We start from the raw sequence: 19,145 nt of genomic DNA on the forward strand, positions 1-19,145 counted from the left end.
ACCCTAGCTGCAAGGATGTCTCTTTATTGAAAGGGATCATCAAGAATTTATGTGGAAGAAAATAAAAAATTTTTAGAAAATCTCAATTGTGAAAAAAATTCTGGGCCATAAAAGTCCTCAGCAAATTCTTACTGATTTCACTGAAGAACTTGTTTCACTCTCTGTGCTCAGTGTACCTCATTCACAGCACAGGACACAGACCCATAACCCTGCGTGGAAGGCTTGAAACAGATTCTGCACTGAGAAGCCTTGGAGGTGTGGGATGAAAAGAGGACATTTACTCCAGAGTGCTGGAGAGAAAATGTTCTTTCCTAACGAATGCACGGTTCCCCAGGCCAGGTCCTGCTTTGCTGCTCTCTCAATTACCTCCAGTAACAACACTGAAATTCACAGTGTGAATAAAATCCAGGATTAGGCCTAATACTTGCACTATGAACTCCACCCACTTCAGGATCTCAAAGCCCTTTATAAATATCAGTTAATTAAGCCTGACAGCCCCCCTAAATAAACTGCAGCACGCTACAGGAACCCTGGCTGCTTGAGGCTCCTTAATGCCCCCTGAAGGTAAAGCCCCTGCTGCTCTGTGCAGACTGCAGCTTTTTATGGCTGAAGGCAGGTATTCAGCTTGTCTTTTTTTCCTTGGTGCTGGCCATTCAATTTCTGTAAAGGTTTTTTTTGTTGTTGTTTTTTTTTCCTAGACAATTAAGCAAGGTTTCCTCTACCAAACGGTGCATTCCTGAGCATACAGAGCTTAGGTCTGCAATCCTCAGCCTTGGAATGGGCTCCTTCTGACCGGTGGCTGCTTTATGTCATCTTTTAATCCTATTCCCACCTTCAAAAAAAAAAAAACAAACCTGAAGAACTGTGTTCTACACTTATGCTGCACTTATTCTGCACAACATAAATAATCCTCATGTTGTGCTGCAAACCTTTGTGCCATACCTCCGTGCAGGGCTACGACACAAACAAATGCTTATTTCTAAACACAGAATTTCAAGTGAAATATCTTCTGGAAGATACCTTCCTTCGCTCAGGATCCCCAGCTGCAGATGTACTAAATACATGTATTCACTAGAGAAAGAACTGCATATTTGGAATCACTAGAAGGACAGCACACAGAAAGGAAATTAAGTTTAAAAGGTACCACCAGAAATCCAACGTAACAAAACCAGTGGTGAAGGAAAGTGGTGTAAACAACATGGGAAAATGTGTGATGAAATAAGAGAGAAAGGAGCTGAGGCTACCAAAGTCACTCTGCCCTCTCCTGAGGGTTATATGGCCTCGATGCATGCAGTGCCCAGAGCCAAGGGGATGGCAATTGCTATGCCTGTAAAACCTATCACAGTGGAATATTAAGGCAAGGCTCAAAGGCGGCCCTGATCTCTAATGCAGTTGTATACAACAGGAAAATTCATCTTTGTACAGTAAAATTTATCATGTGAAAGGGAAATATATATTTGAGATGATGTATAATTTAAGGAAAAAGTAAGGAAAAAGAAACTGCATTATTTAAAATAAATATTCTAGAACATGGTAAAGTGGGCTCTGCTGGACACCATTATTCACACCAGAAAGGCAGCAATTGATGATTCCAGCTCAAAACTTATAATTTTTTTCTTCTTCTCTTCCATAAAAACAAATGATTCTCTCCTCCCCCAGTGAAAGAAAATGTTTTCAAGTTAAAAAAATAAAAATTAAAAAAAAAAAAAAAAAGAGTAACTATAAAAAGAGAGCGAGAGAAGTTGCCAGGTTCTGGGAATAAAAATGGGAAAAAAAAATCTTTCAGAGCCCTCCTCCATCTAGAAAGGATGAAAAAAAAGGTGTCAGAGGCTGCAATATATTTCTTCAGCCAGTTCATTAAATTAATTCGTAAGCAGTGGCTCTGAAATTATACCCGATGAAAAATGGTCTCAAAATTTAAATGGTACAAACTCATCTTATTAGAGGCAAAACATTAAAAAACAAACGCATCTCTTCCCCCCTCCCTCCCCGCCATCGCAGCTTTAATTTCTCTTGGTGGGGGGAATGAAAGGCGTTTGATGGATGGCTCTTACCTTATTCATAAGCGAGGATAAAAGAGATGAATTTGCCGAGACTGTGTGGCCATTTGATTCATTACTGGAACACACAAACCAACAGGGTTTAGTTAAGATGTGCACAGAGACTGTGAGCACTGAGATCAATCCTTCTCCCTTCAAGCTGCCTCACTCCTCACCTGCTGCATCCAGAGGAAGAGAATGATGCCCTCCCTCCCTTGGGCAGGCCAAACTCTTCCTCGTGATAGCCAAGATGGAGACACAGAGGTTCCAAGTTTACTGAATTACTCTTTCACCTACTAAACAACCCAGACCTCTTCCCCCAGTTCCCACACCATCACCTTTTTTATCAGCTAACTCACAGCCTTTTCACTCCTTTGTCCTGACAGAACTTCCACAGATGTGCTGCAGAACTAGGGGGGCTGCTGACCAAGGACTCATACTGCCAGAGGCACAGCCTCTCTGCAACAGCAGAACAAGGAAGGCCCCACATCTTACAGCCACAGCTGCACATGCAGAAAGGCAATTCTAGCATTTGATGAGAAGCCAGGAGTAGTTGCAGATGACTGCAATTGCTAGGGTCCTTATTTGAGGCTTGCTTAAGTACAGTAGGGGAAGGAACACATCAAGGATCAAAGTGGAGCAGGCCTGGTTATCCCCAGTATCAATTCCACTGCAGTTTTAGAATCACAGAACCATTAAGGTTGGAAAAGACCACTGGGATCACCGAGTCCAACAGTGAACCCATCCCCACCAAGCCCACTAACCCTGTCCTACAGTGCCACATCTCCAGTTCTTGAACACCTCTAGGGATGGTGACTGCCACTTCCCTGCAGGCCCTGTGCCAACACAGGGTGATCCCCAACCTCTCCTATTCTGAGGTTTTGGACAAGTGAAACTGAGTCTTTGAGAGGCAAAACACACAACTGTGGGTTAGCACAGTTCACCAATTGTTCTGTGTATCCAATTGGGCCAGTTGTCCTTGCAGACTCAATTCACTGCCCTGATGCACTGATGCAGAAGTTCCTGCAACGTGTGGTGCAGGAGCAGCCTTCAGCCCACTGGCATGCAGATCTCAGTAAGTAAAAGAACAGCTTTGTCAGTGGTTTTTCTGAGAGGAGCACAGGAGGTGAAGCTCTTATCATGGAGCGTTCATGAGCCCCAAGAACCAGGTGGGAACACAAACCTAAAGGGCAGCATAGAGAGCCTCCCTGCCCCCGGGTTGGGTGTCTAACCAAGCTGCTGTGCAGCCTGACCACTGCAAAGCGTTGTGTCCCCTTGGGTTACAGGTACAGCAACTTCTCAGAGCTCGGTGCTACACAGAACTAAGTGCGCTGCCTCTGCATGTCACTCACCCGTGGTCCTTGACACTCAGGTCCAAGCTGTGCTCCTGCAAGGACTCCTGCCCACCGGCAGAGGATGATCCCATGGCCTCCGCCGGCTCTTGCTTCACCTGGACTGGGTTGAACCGCCCGGGAGCTGCTGCTTGTCCATTCCCTGCTCGAGAGAGACACCGAGATTGAAGGGAAAAGTGGAAATGGAAGAAGTAGGCCTGAGATGGGCAGCAAATAAAAAAGTTGGATCACTATCAGAACTGCACAAATGGAAAAAGCACAGAAAAAAGAGTGGGGGGAGGGAAGTGCCGGGATTGCTGGTCAGCGTTTATTGCCGAGCTGACATGATAGGTTCTGACGTCCACTCCAGTGTGGAAATTCTTCAAGTGATAATTATTGCAAAATTATGTCAAAGTTGTCCAGGCTATGGGCCCTTTAAAGGAGAAGGGCGGAAGGAGCGTGGGGGAGACCTGATTCTCTGCACAAACTGTCATAACTAATTTGCGGGGCTGCCTCTTAAGCGTTTATTAAAGACTCCGTTAATGCTGAAGCAATGTGGCAGCTTTCGACTGCTGGCCAGGCCCCGGCCCCGGCCCCAGTCCCAGCGTTGCCGTAGCGACGGCCGGGCGCCATCGTGCCTCCCAGCAGGAGCATCTGCCCGGCGGGCGAGCGGGGCGGCAGCCACTGGGCACGGCCCGACCCACAGCTGGGGGACTGGGGGGCACGGTGCCATGCCTGTGGCATGGACATCCAGATTAAAAGAAAGGAGGAAGAACTGGAGAACAAATTAAAGGGAAAAAAATTAAGAAGAGCAAAGAAAAAAGGAGGGAAAAAAAGTTGCTGACAGGAACATGTCTGCGGAGCTTTCTTCCACAATCCCCAAGTGACTAAAATATTAATTTGCCCTCCGGCAGTACAGCTGACGGCAAGCTGCTTCTCAGCCAGCAAGTGGCATTTTATTAAAAAATAAAGGAAAATAGTTCCCTCAATGACCTTTCTCTGCTTTAGGAAACAATTTTTCAAATAATTTCAAAAGCATGGCGCAGATCCCCTCCCCTTTCAGCAGAGTGCCTCATCCCATGCTCAGGAGCGGTGCTGACAGAGCCCAGCTCAGGCCCAGGGGGCAGCGCCATGCTGGGTGCTGCCAGGCGGACCCCCCCAAACCCACACTGCTGATTGTAATCAGCAGGAGGCCATGGGGGGCACCTGGTGCTCTGCTGGGAGCCCTCCAGCCACCTAGGCCTAAGGGGCAGCACGCCCCGTTCACTCGGCCATGCAGATAGCCAGGCTCCACAGGAAACCATGCCAAGATTGCCTTTGAGGGTTCCCTTCCTCCAAGGGTTAGCTGCCATTCAAGGGTCATCTGGACACGACAAAATTTCTTCTCCCAGAGCTGCTCCTTTATTACTCCCTTCCCACTCCCAGGGGGCCCCTCATTCTCTCCTCTCCGGATCATCAGGCACGCTTGTTCCTCCCACTGCTAGGACAACTGATGATGGCAACTCACCTGCTTCAAGTGCCACAGAGGGCTTGAGTGCAGCCGCTGCCAGCCTGGCCATCATCGGGGAGATTAACCCCTTGCTAGCAGAGATCCTTTCCATTATGGATGCTACTGGAGCTGGAGAAGAAGTAGCTGAAGGCTCACCAGATCCTGAGATGGCCTGGGATGAGGAATCTGTGGGAGCAGATGATGTTGGATTGGTGCCAGATGAACCAGCAGTCATCAGGTTAGCGGAGCTGGCAGGAAGTGGTGTGGAGACTCGGCTGGGGATGATGGGGAAGAAGGATCCAGCCGCTCCAGGAAGTGCTGAGTTGGAGAGTGCCAGAGCCAAGGGAATATTGCTGGGAAGAGCCTGGGAGAGCAGGCCGGAGATCTTGGTGGCTGGTGTCATGCTGTTGGCAGGCTTGCTGACCTGTGAGGAAGCAAGCTCAGCAGCAGAGGAGGGTGCAGCTGGGACTATGAGAGAAACGGAAGACTGCTGACTGGTGGGAGAGGCACTCAGGCTGGAGTTCTTTGAGCTCATTGCAGAGAAGTCAATAAGGTCATCATTACTGGACTCCTCTTGCTCATTATCCTTGGGTCCCAGGAGAGAGGCAGGCAGGCCCAGCACTCCCGAGCTGCGGATGTGCCGGCGCTCATGCTTGCGTTTGTGGGAGGTCATCTGGCTGGTGGAGGTAAAGGTGAAGCCACAGCCTGCCCTTATGCAGTGAAAGTGGTTGGTGGCCTTGCTGTAGACACAGCCCTCATACTTGCATTCCTCATACTTGTAGAACTTCTTGAAGCCATCCTTGGCATAGGCATCATCTTTGATGTGGTAGCTCTTGTGCTTCTCAATGTCACACTTGTTCTTGAAGGTGAAGGTGCACCCAGGTCGCCTGCAAGGGCATCGAGGAGGAGAGAGTGGTTGCCGTGTGGGCCAGGAGCACAGTGCAACTGCTGTCACATGCCACCCTCTGGGACAAGGACGGCAGCCAGTATGAGGCAGTGGCCCTGGCTACAAAGGGGCTGAAGAGTTTTATGTAAGTTAACCTGCAACACCAAGTCAAGCAAAAAGTGCTGTTGTATGAGACAGCTTGGCAGCCATCCCCACTATGAGGAACAGCCAGCATAACGTGGGGATGCGCCCACCACTGCAAGTGCCAACCGAAACAGCGGCTAAAGAGAACTAAGGTACCAACTACGTTTTTCCACTCTTCCTGAGAACATGAGAAATCAATAGAAGAGCGTTTGTGTACAGAAGGTAGAATCTGGCTCTGAAAGGGATGAGCTGGCTGGAGAGAACTCTAGCATGAAAGTGCCATTAGCAGTGTATTAGTGTCCCCCTGAGTTGAACTCTGGCATGAATTGAGCACTGTGATCTCCTTCCCAAATGATTCCTGGATGTCTTTTCTTTCTTTCCTCACATCACCACAGACAAGCCACCTGTGTTCTGTGCTAAGATCCTGGCAATCACATCTGCCCTGGAGCATGAGCCCTCTCAAGAGCAGCACTGAGAAGGCCACACCAGGGAAGACTGAGTCCCTGTGTACACTCCTGAATTCCTGACTTGGCAGGAGGCAAACATCCATCTGCCTCCATCTCAGAGGCAGGATCCCTGCTGTTCCCAGCTATCTCACCTGCAGTGAAAATGAGTGGTTTTCTGCCCGTAGAACTGGCATTCCACAGTACCACAGTCCTCCGTGGCGCGGAACCGCTGAAACCCGTCGTTGATGAGCTGTGTGTTCTTCTTGTGAAAATTCTCATGGGTCATCACGTCAGAGGTGCTCGTATAGACCTTGTTACAGCCCACCTACCCCAAGCAAAACAGGCAGTCGTCAGCACAGTGTTTTAACGTCCCACCATGATCTTATTAACATCAGCAATAATAAACAGATGAGCACCACACGTACATTTAACAGTTCCATTTGGGCATTTCTCCTAGAGCATTAAGTCATCAGTTTAATTCCCCATCTAAAGACTGAAACATTGTCATGAACAAAAACAGAACTCCCAGGGTACAAAACAGAAAAAAAGAGGAGGATGCAAAGGGATAGAAGCCCAGCTACAAATAACTGTGACTGTTTGGGGAGAAGGCAAGCAGGGTTCCCACTGTTCAGAAGACTGACAGATACCATTACTTTTTGTCATCTTGGGGCGACATGGGATGGAGTAGGACTTGCATCTATTAGAAGAAACTGAAATCGCCTGGGAATGAGTTATTTCCCTCCTTTCTTTCTCGGAAAAAGGCAGAGTGGTGCAACATGAGGCCAATCTTTTGAGCTTGCAACACAAGGGTTTCATTTGAGCAAAGCACAAACCCTACGTTCAGCTGATTTAGCAAACTGGTGGCGCTTTTCCCTGCTGCCTGTTCAAGACTATTGCTTCTACAATTTTAAACTCGGGCAGCAAATGGGAATGGTGTGACGAGGACGGAATGCTGAAAACCTGCCTTCCGCTGGGTAAAGCGGGCAACTTTGCCATATTGAGTAAAAAAACACTGGAATCTGAAAACGTCCTCAGCCCTGCTGAGGGAGGATTTTTTTTTTTCCCTTTTCTTCTCCAGCACAACGTGTGCCAATGCCTGCACCATCTCATAAGTGAAGAGAACGAAAACACCACCTCTCAGTTCAGCCCAGGTTGATTCAAACAGGCAATAACAAAACCCATGACAAATACCCAGGAAAAAAAGGATCTCCAGCTATTTCCAATATAAAAGAGCCTCTCTCTCTCTGCACTGACACCTTGAAAAAAGACAGACCCTGCACGGCATTAAAAAAAAGAATTAAACAAAAACCTCCTTAGGAATAATTTGCAATGCAGCTCTTGGTGCTAAAGCCTAAAAAAATGTCAGTTTATATAAACAACTAACTGAATTTTATCCACACCAATTATGGACATAAAGAAAAAAAACCCCACGAGATGGATGGCACAAATCCTGCCATTTAAGCAATATTTTCTTTAATTGAGGGTTTATGTTCAGACACCTTTCCTGTAAGGCACTGCTTACATGGGCATTGCTTCACTGGAAGACAGTGGGCACGGTGTGGAATTACCCATATATAGTTGTGTAAAAGAGGGTCTCTATTCTAACTCAGAGTGACTTAAAGCTTGTACTCTAGAAAATTAAACAAGTCTCATCCTGGTCAATTGAAGAAAATGAGTGATGAATATTACGGAAGAATAACAGAAAATGTCCTCAAGAGAAAGTCACACGAAGTTCCCCATTTATCAAAAGCCTGTAAGCACGTGCTTCAAGCAGCCCCTATTCAGGACAGCACTTGAGTGCATGCCTAACGTTTAAGTATGTGCTTAAGCCCCATTGACTTCAGAAAGCTTACCTGACTTCAAGTCAAACATATGCTTAAGTCTATCCCAGCAAAGCATTTAAGCATGTGATTAAGGCCTTGTGACTTTAACTGTGGTCTTAAACTGTTGGGATTGCGCTGGAAGGGAGACATGGGTCACAAAAGCTTTCATCAAGTGCTGCTTGATTATTTTGTTTCGTACTACAGCACATGATTCAGGCCACAATTTTAATGAAACAAGCAGGTATCAAACCCTCTAATCTGAGGCACAATCAGAGGAAGACCTGAATAACTTGGTGTGTCCATGTCAGAAAAACAGCAGAGGGGTCACGGTCACACCTGGGCAGCAGCCCCTGGTCTGGGAACACCACTGTTGGCTCCTGAATCAAAGCTCCCAGCTGACAGTACAGACATGTTAACTCCAGTTCCATTGGCAGAGGAGATGGGGAACCAGGGGTGTCAAGTCTAGGTATGTGACATAAAAATCTAATTACTTTAGAAACTGATTACAGAGGAAACGAACCCAGTGTTAAAGGGCAGATGTTCCATAGAAAAGCCTGATTTCAGGGGAGCACCAGATCAGTTTGGTAGCAGCAGAACAGTGGTGCCAAAAGATGTCCCCAAATCTCAGAGAAGGGACTGTCTTGAACCAGCGAAGTCCAAGACAACCTTGAGCCCTGCTTTGCCTCACTGCATGGACGGGGCTTCCACACCCAGAAAACCCTTCACCCTGCCCAGCACTCGGCAGGAAGGTCAAGGAGCAGTCTCTTTGGAGAAGGGCCTGGATCAGAAGCAAACAGGAGCTCAGAGCAGTGAAGTTAGGGCTCCTTTGCTCTCTGGCAAAGACGGGCTGGGTTGTTAGATGTGAAGGTGTCCCTCAGCCCAGCAAGGACACAGCTCCACTCATCTCGTATGCTACCACTCAGTCCCCGGTCTGGCCGTTACCTGCATGCAGTGGTAGTGTGTGCTTTTCCCATTCAGGTGGCAGCCGTGATAGTACACACTGCAGTCATCCAAGGGGCTGAAGCGCATGAAGCCGTGCTGGAGGGAATTATCACGTTTCTTGTGCATGTTGTAATGCCGAATCACATCCTGTTTACTAGTGAATCTCTGGAGAGATACAGAGACAGACAGAGTGAGACACACGTGAAGGGAGTGGGTGAGTAATCCTGGGAGCAGGGTTTGTTGTTGTTGTTAATAAACTTCTGGTACCAGCAGTCTAAAGCTCAGCAGCAGTCATCCCAAGAGAGTCAAAGTAGAGACCAACTGTGTGTCCGTATTTTCTCAATAAAGGGAAAGCGTATGCACATGAAAACCTTTAAACATCATAAACATGACACTGGGGTGATGTTCAGAATATGCTCCCTGCAGCTTTAAGACCGCAATTCTTCTAACATAATTTTAGCTGCTACTATCTCGAGGACTGCTATAGTTAGAAAGCAAGCCAGCAAACTACACAGCCTGCAAGAGAGACATCCAAGCTCCCAGATCCCTCACTGCAGTGGTTAGTGAGACACTGGCTGCCACATTCATGTCAGACTAGAAACTGGGAAAAACACTCTTTTTCAGCATCTTCCTGGTGTCGGTTGTCTGCCACCCCTTAGGAAAATGAAGACATAGAATTTTCTTCTGGTGACAGATATGCTGGTAGCAGAGCTCAGAGCCAGATCTGGATGACCAGAAGATCCCTCCCATCCTCTACCTGCCTGAAGTAATGAGGGGATAGCCCACTCTCAGAGAAGGATAAGTGCCTTTAAAATGAAGCTTTTCATTTCTATTTCCCACAGACATCAATATTTAACAGAGAAGGTGGGAAAGTAAATCTGATTTTTTAAAAGAAATCAATATCCATTTATTTTGAGGAGTAATTGAAAAGCCCTGCATTCTAATGTTTAACAACTTTTCTAGTCTCCCTCACAGGAAACAAATGATTATCGCTTCCACTCTCTCCTTCTATAATATCAATCCTGATCAATCTCGCTGGTATTGGCATGGGAATAGATGGATACAGATTTCAACAGGAATCCCTTGGAGGCCGGAGGTATGATTTCCCTGGGTGTACATACAGGATTGCTATTGCCAATCATCGTTAATTTGTGCCCACTTATTACAGAGCGTTACTTATTATAAAATATATCTCAGCCATAAAATAATTTGCATTTTAAAAAGCAGCCTAAATCCTTATTCCCTGCGAGACCAGACAGCTCCTTTGCAAGCAGCTCCCAGACTCTTTAGGAAATAATCATGAGACCAATCACAATAATAGGTTTTTCTGTCTTTCTATTCTTTATGTTTCTCTCTTTCCTGGTGCACAGATATCTGTCACAGCTGGGACAGACTCATCTCAATTACTGAGTGCTAGGAGGACCACAGTGTGCATCCCAGAAAAAACCCTCCTCTGATCAATAGAAACCCACAGGCAAACTCAGCAGAGCCAGATCAGCTTCTCGTGCTGTGGTCAGGCTCTCACTCCCATGCGACCAGAAGGTCTCCCGGGTAGGGCAGAAGTTGTGTCTCATGCACAGCAGAGGCCAACTCTGGGATTCCCTCTTACACACTCTCAGCCTGACCACAGAAATGGCAGAGTCAAGCTCACAGACCTGGGAAGAGGGTAAACACTCGGCACGTGATGCAGCTTGCTTTGACGTTGCTGCCCTGGCAGATCTCCCAGCAATTACAGCATCGGACATGCTCCTGCCCCCAGCTCTCCCCACAGATGCCGGCCTGCTGCTGGTCTTATTGGGTGTTTTGTTGCAGCTACTGCCCCTGCAGCCTCACTTGGGCAGCAGGACGGGAAGAGCCAGGCTAACAGAACAGCATGCCCTGCTTCCAACCACAATTTGTACCAAGGAAGAATTTATCCTCCTGCTTTCACTGGTGTAAATCTGGAGTAGTTCCCACTGGCTTGAGCTGATCGATACTCTAGCAAATTCAAAATCTATCTTGCTCTCTTTTTAGAGCAGAAGAGTGATGACACGTGCTTGCACGAGGGAGGACAGCACAGAGGACATGCACCTCCCCTAGGCAGGACCCTTCCCACCTGGCGGCTGTGCCATGATACTCCTTCCTTTACCTGGTAGTTGCACTCTGGGTCAAGGCAGTGGTAATGTTCTCGGTACTGGTATGCACAGTGTATGTGTCCACAGTGCTGGCTGCCAGAAAACCTGTGTGCACGAGAGGAGGACAGGAGAACAGAGAATGAAATGGTGTCCTGAGAGCAGTGTCTGTGAGCAAGGTACAAACAGAGTGAGTCCCACTCCTGCCTTCATCCCATGTGGCCAGGGCATCCAAACCCACCTGCTTTATCACCTCTGAGGACAGTGACCCCTCCCACTTTTCTTTTCTTATTTGTCTCTATTTAAACAGGTGTTTCCTGAGAAAGATCCTTCCGGGCTTTTACCTCCTGAATCTGCATATGTTTTTCTTTGAAATTCACCTCTATTACCTCAAAGTTGCTTACTTGTGGAAAAGTAAGAAAGGAATTAAATATCACACAATTCTGGAATTCTCATTAGTGAGTTTGGATAGCTCAGCAGTGAGTTTCAGAAACCTCCCACACCACAAGGAAACAAATGAACATCGGTCACACACGTCTACCAGGATCACAGAAAGCTCAGAAATTCATTAGTGCAAGTTATGTCTCCATTTGGTGTCATGCTACAGAGGAGGCTGCAACCTGCAGAGCGGAGGGGAAGCCAGGAAGGCAGTGCAACATCGTGGCAAGATCATATGGGAACTGAGTATGATGGAGAGAGCAATGGAAGACAAGGAGAGATGGGTCAGCAGGAGCAGAGCGAAGCGCCTCTACCCTGTGTGCAGATTCTTCCCGTGCACAGCTGATGGTTATTTTCCATGTGGATGTAGTATTTGCTCACAACAAAACAGCGCAAGGCAAAGCCAAAGGATTTTCAGCTTGCCCTTAAGAGCAGTTAGGAGTAGGGCACCCACTCCATGCTGCCTTTCATGCAGCAAATCTGCGTAATTCCTGACATAAAGGGTGAGAAAAAAGGCAGCGAGGCCACATGGTAGCTGCAGACAAATGGACAGTGCACTGAGTGTGCTGACAGACAGATCAGTGATTGGCAAAGGAGGATGCTGTGGTGCCAGGCTGATCCGTGCAGAGATCTTCAGTGCGTATACCTGGGGAACCCAGAGGAGCTGAAGAGCTTGAAAGGGAAAAGCAGGGAGGGAAGGGGACTCAGAGGGGAAACATTCAGAGATAAAGTGCCATCTGCTCAAAGGTTCCTCCCGTCACTTCATGCTAAATGCACCGGGAGCGCAGATGATAAAGGGCATCAGAAAGAAACAAGGAAGGGCAACAGGGAAAGGGGAAAAAAGGAGGAGTGAGGGTGTCCTGGGGCAGCAGAGGAAGGGGCAGGAGCAGGAGAGACGGCGGAGCACCAAAATGCAAGGTAACGTTAAGCTGCAGGACAGGAAAAGGAGCCAGGATGGAGAGCAGCACTAAATAAGGCATTTCTGGAGTGCAGTGAGGAAGAGGAGGTCAACTGCAGAGACAGCAGGGCCTCCTGGAGACGGAGAGGGGATTTAATTGACAGAAAAGGTAGACGTTGCTAAAAAATTAAATTACTTTTTTTCCTCGGCATTCACAAAAGGAGACAGGGACAGATGCCAGGAGCAGACATGCCCTTCCCTGGGGAAGGAGAAGAAATACCGCAGGAAATCGGGATCACGTCAGAACAGGTGATTGAGAAACTGGAACAAACCCTGGCAGTGGAGAAGAAACAACCCACAAAGCAAACAGCAACGCTAGCTGCACAAACAGAGGGCACGAAACAGCACTGAGGGAACTGGTCCTGCTGGTCTGGGGCTTGTGGAAAGGCCAAGGAGCTGTGGGATGGCACGGGGAGAGCAAAGAACTGTGCAGGGCTGGGGAGATGGGGTGTGCGGGCCAAAGGGACACTCGGCACAGGCAGAGCTCAGGGAGAGCTGCCCCAAAGAGCATTGAGGGTAAGGATAATGCAGCAGAGATGCCAGCTGCAGCAGAAAGGCTGGACACCAAAGAACTCTGCAGGCAGCTGAGCATGCGGGGCGCTGGGGGAAGGATGGAAGCAGCACACACAGCTCGGAAGGGACGGGCTGCTCCTTCAGCCTGCAGGTTGAGGTTCCTAAAGGGTTATCTTTATCCTGTGTTTCTTCTGACACTTGAAACAGTTCAAAGCTATTAATTTTTAAAGCACAGCAGCTGTTTAGCTTTTTCATAACAGGAAAGCTCACCCAGCACACACTCACTTACACACATACACACGTGCCCATTTCCATGCACATGCATCAACACCCCGATTCATTTACATGACCGTCCACACAATTTCCATGCACACAAACAGGTGTGAGCACACACACATCTGATTGCAAACTCAGGCCATTTCATCACGCTGATATGCAAATCCAAACTCCTAAGCTGTGAGTACAGGCACAGATTCATTTCACAAGTACACCTCCCTCCCCTTCCCTCACTTTAATCTCTGTGCTTTTTTTTTTCTGGCCAAAGAACCAGTCTTGATCTGGCAAGAGTTAGAAAGAAAAACCAAGGATAAATAAATAATAATAAAAATAATAAATAAAGGAGTCAGCATGCTTAGTGAGTGTTTACAGACTCATTACCCTGTAACGATGATGTGAAAGAAGGAAGAAAAAAACCCACCCCAATTACAAGGGGGGGAGGAAACCCACACAGAAATAAATATTTAAGCAAGTGCTGCCAGAAGCACCATCTGCTGAGGCACTAATAATAATAATAATAATTTTTTTTCTGTGGTCTTTTTTTTTTTTTTTAAATTATAAATATAGAGAAAAACAAAAAATAAAAAAAAAACCAACCCACCCCAAACTAGCTAAGTAAGAGGTTTTGTTTTGTTGTGTGAGAGAATGGATTATCCCTGGGCAGCTTTTGGCAATGGCTCTGGCAAACTCATTAAGCTAATTATGCAGCGCAGACATACAGTGTCGTGTCTCTCTTCCCCCCCTACCCCCTCATTTTAAGGCTTAGAACTGTTTTTAAAATTGTGTGTAAATGGAAGGGATGTGGCTGGGCCGCCAGCGGGCGGCTTGCGGAGCTCTTTGAGCAGGATGTGGTGTCCCTGCGCTGTCTCAGCAGCCTGCTCGGTTACCTGCCCAGGGGAAGGGGCTCACCGAGCACTGTGAGCAGTGGATGCGGTGTGGGGTTCGAGCAGGGCTGTGTGAGAGGGGAGCTGGGGACACAGAGAGCAGCATCTTCTCTGAGAGAAACCGAGCAGACTCAGCAATCAAAGGGCGCTGCTCCTTCTGCGCCGTGCAGCCATGGGCCCAAAGCCTGCCTTCCTTCCTGTGCCCTCCCAGGAGGTGGTGAGCTGCTGTGTGCACCAGAGGAGCTGCATGCGAGTGACCTCCCGCTCCCCTTCTGCATTAGAAGGCATGTGGGCAAAAGGGCTCCAGGGGCATCACTTGCCCCCATCCTCCTGCCCTGCCCATGTGCCGAATCCTCCCTGCAGCTCCCCAGCTGCTGTCTCCCCCAGGAAGCCCCCGCAGTCTCGGGCAAGATGGGGAAGCACAGTGCACCTTCCCCTCCCCTCCTGTTCCCCATGTGCTGGTGGGAACAAATCCTTCAGCTGTATTTGTGGAGAGAAGTGCTTGCTGGTGGCTCTGTACACAAGGGGCTCTCACAGTGAGCTCCCTGATAGCACCGAGGATTCAGGGGCTGGGAGCTGAGGCTGGGAGCAGAGGCTGATGAGCTCCAAAGCAGGCAGGTGTTCTGCAGTAATCTCCTCTGTCCCTCTGGCTCTGATGGCATTACTCTGTGCCACCGCTGCAGCCTGAGCTCCTTTTCAGCACTGCTCATTCCTGTTTGGCCAGAGCTCAGCCGAGGTGCCCCAGCCTGCAACAACCAGCGAGGGTTTTCAAGTAACAGAGCTGCAGAATATCCCCTACTGGGCTGAGACCTGCCCAAACTCGATTCACTTGTGGATTCCTCCCAGCCTAGGCTCTCAGGACGAGATGTCCTTCTGCCTCCAGTGGGCACGGGCACAGCGGGAGAAAAGGCTGGAACTGGCACAGCACCGGGCACAGAGTGACAGCTGAGACACGGCGCTCCCATTTACATCACAGGCTTCTGCAGTGAAACATTTTTCCACTATTTGTCACAAGTCTAGCAGCTCTGGGGAGCCGAGCACACTCTTGGCATGCCTGTACACCTCTCACAGCTACTGCTATCCCGAGCAGGGGAACAGAGTGAGCACAGATGCCAGAGGGAAATGGAAGTGCCAACAGCTGGTTTTAAACACTTGGGCCAGATGGACAAACCTCATCTCTCCAAGGCCCCTTCCACCCCCTTTCTCCCAGCCCTCTCACCAAGAAAGAAGACAGTTTTGCCTACCTGGCAATATACTTCTGGTAAATATTTACATCTTCGCTGACGGTGGGTTTGTCAGTGGGTAATCCATTCCTAGGGAGAAACAGAGGACAGAGCTGGTCAGCAGCAGGGGCAGACACAGCTCCTTGCTTCTGCACAGCACCACACACCAGGAGGGAGGTGACCACACACCACGTGCAAACCAGGGATGGAAACATGAAGACAAAGGCCTCCCCAAAGCACCTTGCAATACTGCCCATATTTACACAGATGGGGCAGCAGAGGCATTTATTTTAATCTCTAAAAAACAACCGGACACCCATGCCACATGAGCTTGGATTACTTGGCACTAGTTGGAAACATAAAAATTACATCCTCACTGAGTTCTGCAAGAGGAAAAAGAGCTCCGGGGCAGGCTAAGCCCACCTGAGACATAGTGACCCATCAGCACAATCCTGGTTTCAACGAGGACACCTTTGTCCAGGTTCACTCAGAGCAGGTAGATGAGTTCCTAACATTGAATGGTTGAGTTTCAACCTGTGCTATATGTGGATATGCATAATTCCTACCAGGTTAGTGGGTTTCAGTGGGGACTGAATTAGAAGCCAGGTCCCAGAGAGAAGTTAGCACAAACAACAGGTTGCCTTCTTTAACCACAGAAGCCTGTCTGTAGCAAGCAGCCCGGAGGAAAAGGACCAGAGCCACTTCCGAGTTCCATGTGAGCATGAGAAAGGAAATAAAACTGGAATCCCCAGGCGGACGGAGGCTCACAGCCTCCACGCACCACTCTGTGGTGGCCACTGAGCAGCTGAGTGCTCAGGATACTGCAGGCACAGAGGCTCTGGCCACGTCACCCATCACAACAAGGCACGGTGCCTACAGGAATATTTACAGCCGTGTTTTTTAGTAATAGCAGTCCCTGCCTGCCATCTGGAGCACGTACCAGGTTCTTCTCATGCGGGGGGCCAGATAATAATCTTTTACCCTTTCTTGACCCTAACCACAGAGCTCCCACATCTGTCTGCAGGCAGCTGGGGCATGGCTGCCTCACACAAAGGCAGGATCACCAGCTCTGCCCACCAGTCAGGGAAATGTGCCACTGATAAATCAGTGGCATGTCAAATCAGAAAGCTTTTTAGGCAGTTTGACTCTTTTTCAAAAGATTCTCATTACAGAAAGACCCGTATCAGCCCTGGCACTCTCGCTGCCCCATGGTATTTAAACACAGTCATCCCTGGTACACGCACTGTGCAGTTGTGTCTGTGCCCCTCGGGTATGTGTGCAGCTCTTCTACAGCTACCAGCCTGGGAAGCCAAACTACACAGTAACACAAAGTTTGGCAAGGCCGTTGACTATCTCTATTCAGTCAATGGCATCACTGCAGAGATTGCCAGCGATGTGTAAGAGGTCATTAGTGGTATTTGGGCTAATGAGTTTGCCCAGTCTGCAGGGTAACTGAATCACATCCATTTGTGTAAGGAACAAGCACATTGAGAAGACACACAGGCCCAGTCTCATAAAAGTACACGTATGCCTAATTCCTGTAAAATGAATGGGAATTAGGCACAGAAATATTTGGGATGTTCTAAGACATTCAAAGGCTCCCTCTCTATCATTCAGCAGAGTTTTGCCACTGAGTTAAATGGAAGCAAGAATTGGTTTCTCACAGCATGGCTGGCTGCCTGGGGCACTGGAGGAAGAGGAAAGGAAGCAGTTATGATCTTGACCTCAGAGCGCTGACAGCACCATGTCCCCTTATCTCTCCTTTCAGCATATGAGCCCAGGAGCTAGCAGGCTCTGGATTCATGGCTGTGACTGCTGAGGGCAGGCCACATCCTCAGCACAAGACAGAGATGGAGAGTGTGACAGAGGAACAGACACAGAGAGCAAAAAGAAACATCTCATTAACAGTGCAGTACGTATCAGTACATGGACTATGATTTGCTACTGACCCATGCACTCGCTAACACAAAGCTAAGAACAGTGGGAGGACACTTACTTCACTGTAGAGACTGTTCCAGTTGTGATGGAGTCTGTCTTGGAGAAAGTCGACTTCAGGTACTCAGGAGTGTTGAATGGCAAGGAGACAGCCTGCTCCGGGCCGGCCATGGGAGTGCTGCTGGGGGTGCTGGCGAGAGGAGTAGGGGCCAGGCTGGGTGTTGGAGCTTTCACCTGAGTGAGTTTCTGAATGTTCCTCACATCGTACTTGGAAGGCCGGCCCACCTTGCCCGTCTTGAAGGCGATGGCTCCTCCCATGTCTGGGCTGCCTTCCCCAGGCTTGAAAAGGTGCAAGTACTTGACATTTTCTAGGTCATACTTGGAGGCCTTCTTATAAGTGTTGCCATTCTGTGGCCTGATGCTCTCACCTGTCTTCAGCTTCTGAATGAAGAAGTCGTATTTGGAGGCCCGTGACATCAGGCCCTGCATCTGGGAACTGCTGGGAGAGGGCAGCGGTAGGATGGTGGCTTTGGTCTCCGTCAGCATGGAGGCATCTGGACCTGGCAGCCGAATGGGCTGTGCCAGCACCGAGGAAGCTTCTTTGCCCAGCTTGGAGCCCAGCTCCTCAGATTTGGCCAAGTGCATGGGCCAGGAGAGCTGCTCTCCAGCCTTGAGCTTGCGGATGTACTCCTCATACTTGGAGAATCGAGCTCGCTTGCTCATGGCATCCTCGCCAGGGAGAGAGGCTGCAGCTGCGGTGGCCTCTGAGGTAGCAGCGTTCAGCTTGTCGAAGCTGATCTTGCGGGCCAGCTCATCCCGCATGTTCTGGTCATCGTAGCCAAACATGCCCAGGAATTCATTCATGGTGGTGGCAGCGTAATCTCGCAGCGACGAAGCTTCCCCTGCAGAGAACCAGAAGGAGAGAGTCATGCAAGGGGTTGATTTTTCTTCTCCTCCCATACCAGCACTGGTAGTGAGGAGGGGGGTTAGGAGGAGAGGGGAGCATGATCTACTGACGTTTGGCTCACTTGTTAGGTTTTACGACTCTTAAATTAATTTGTTTTAAAAAAAAAGTAATTAATACTGGGGTAAAATAAAAAGAGTTCATCAATGCCAGGAAAATCAATTTCCTAAATGTTCTAGCCGATGGCTTTTCAGTACATTAAACAAAGTTTCATAAATGTCTCTGCACTCTCGCCTTGGCCTAATATGAAGAAAAAGTAATTTTACTGGAAGTGAGACCAATGCCAATATGCTGAGGTTTATGCGGATCTGTCCTTGTGTGAGTGTGTGTGTGCACGGACAGACCCACGGAGGACAGGCTGCAATGCTGGTGACCATACGGGTACAGCAGGAGAGGGCAGAGTGGGGCGGTGCTGAGCGGGCAAGGGAGGCAGAAGAGGTGGGGATGAAGGAAGGTAGGGCTGCACGCCTGAACAGCTCGTGGGAAGGAGAGAGGGAAAGGAGTGGAGAAGGCAAGTCAAAGGCAGGATGGTTCCAGTGGTCGCTGCAGTCCTTCTTGCAGTTCTCTTCAGCCAGCTTTCTCCCAGTGACTGGGGAGTTTCTCCTTGCCACACTCCAAGAGAGAGCAGTTCAGTGAGGGCAGTGGAAACCTACTGGCTGCATCCTGAGCATCCAAGAACAGCTCCAAGAAAAGGGGAAAGCCTGCACAGGTGCCAAATGGATGCAGCATTCTCTCCATCAGCA

General features: G+C 48.8%; 1 protein-coding gene across 6 annotated transcripts in view; it reads right to left on the minus strand.

Annotated features, from left to right (window-relative positions):
- The window catches only part of CASZ1 (castor zinc finger 1), a 152,105-nt gene that overhangs the window by 22,853 nt on the left and 110,107 nt on the right, over positions 1-19,145 (minus strand). For all 6 annotated transcript variants that reach the window (XM_085242336.1, XM_085242333.1, XM_085242335.1 and 3 more), the window contains 8 exons: positions 17,500-18,340; positions 15,525-15,593; positions 11,229-11,319; positions 9,101-9,265; positions 6,488-6,660; positions 4,878-5,746; positions 3,392-3,533; positions 2,055-2,118 (listed from right to left, as the gene is read on the minus strand). In XM_085242336.1, the coding sequence (XP_085098462.1) occupies positions 2,055-2,118; positions 3,392-3,533; positions 4,878-5,746; positions 6,488-6,660; positions 9,101-9,265; positions 11,229-11,319; positions 15,525-15,593; positions 17,500-18,340 (2,414 nt within the window). The remainder of the gene's footprint in view (positions 1-2,054; positions 2,119-3,391; positions 3,534-4,877; positions 5,747-6,487; positions 6,661-9,100; positions 9,266-11,228; positions 11,320-15,524; positions 15,594-17,499; positions 18,341-19,145) is intronic.

Source organism: Meleagris gallopavo, chromosome 23 (genome assembly GCF_905368555.1).
Source record: "Meleagris gallopavo chromosome 23, MGAL_WU_HG_1.1, whole genome shotgun sequence".
NCBI classification, from domain to species: Eukaryota; Metazoa; Chordata; class Aves; order Galliformes; family Phasianidae; genus Meleagris; species Meleagris gallopavo.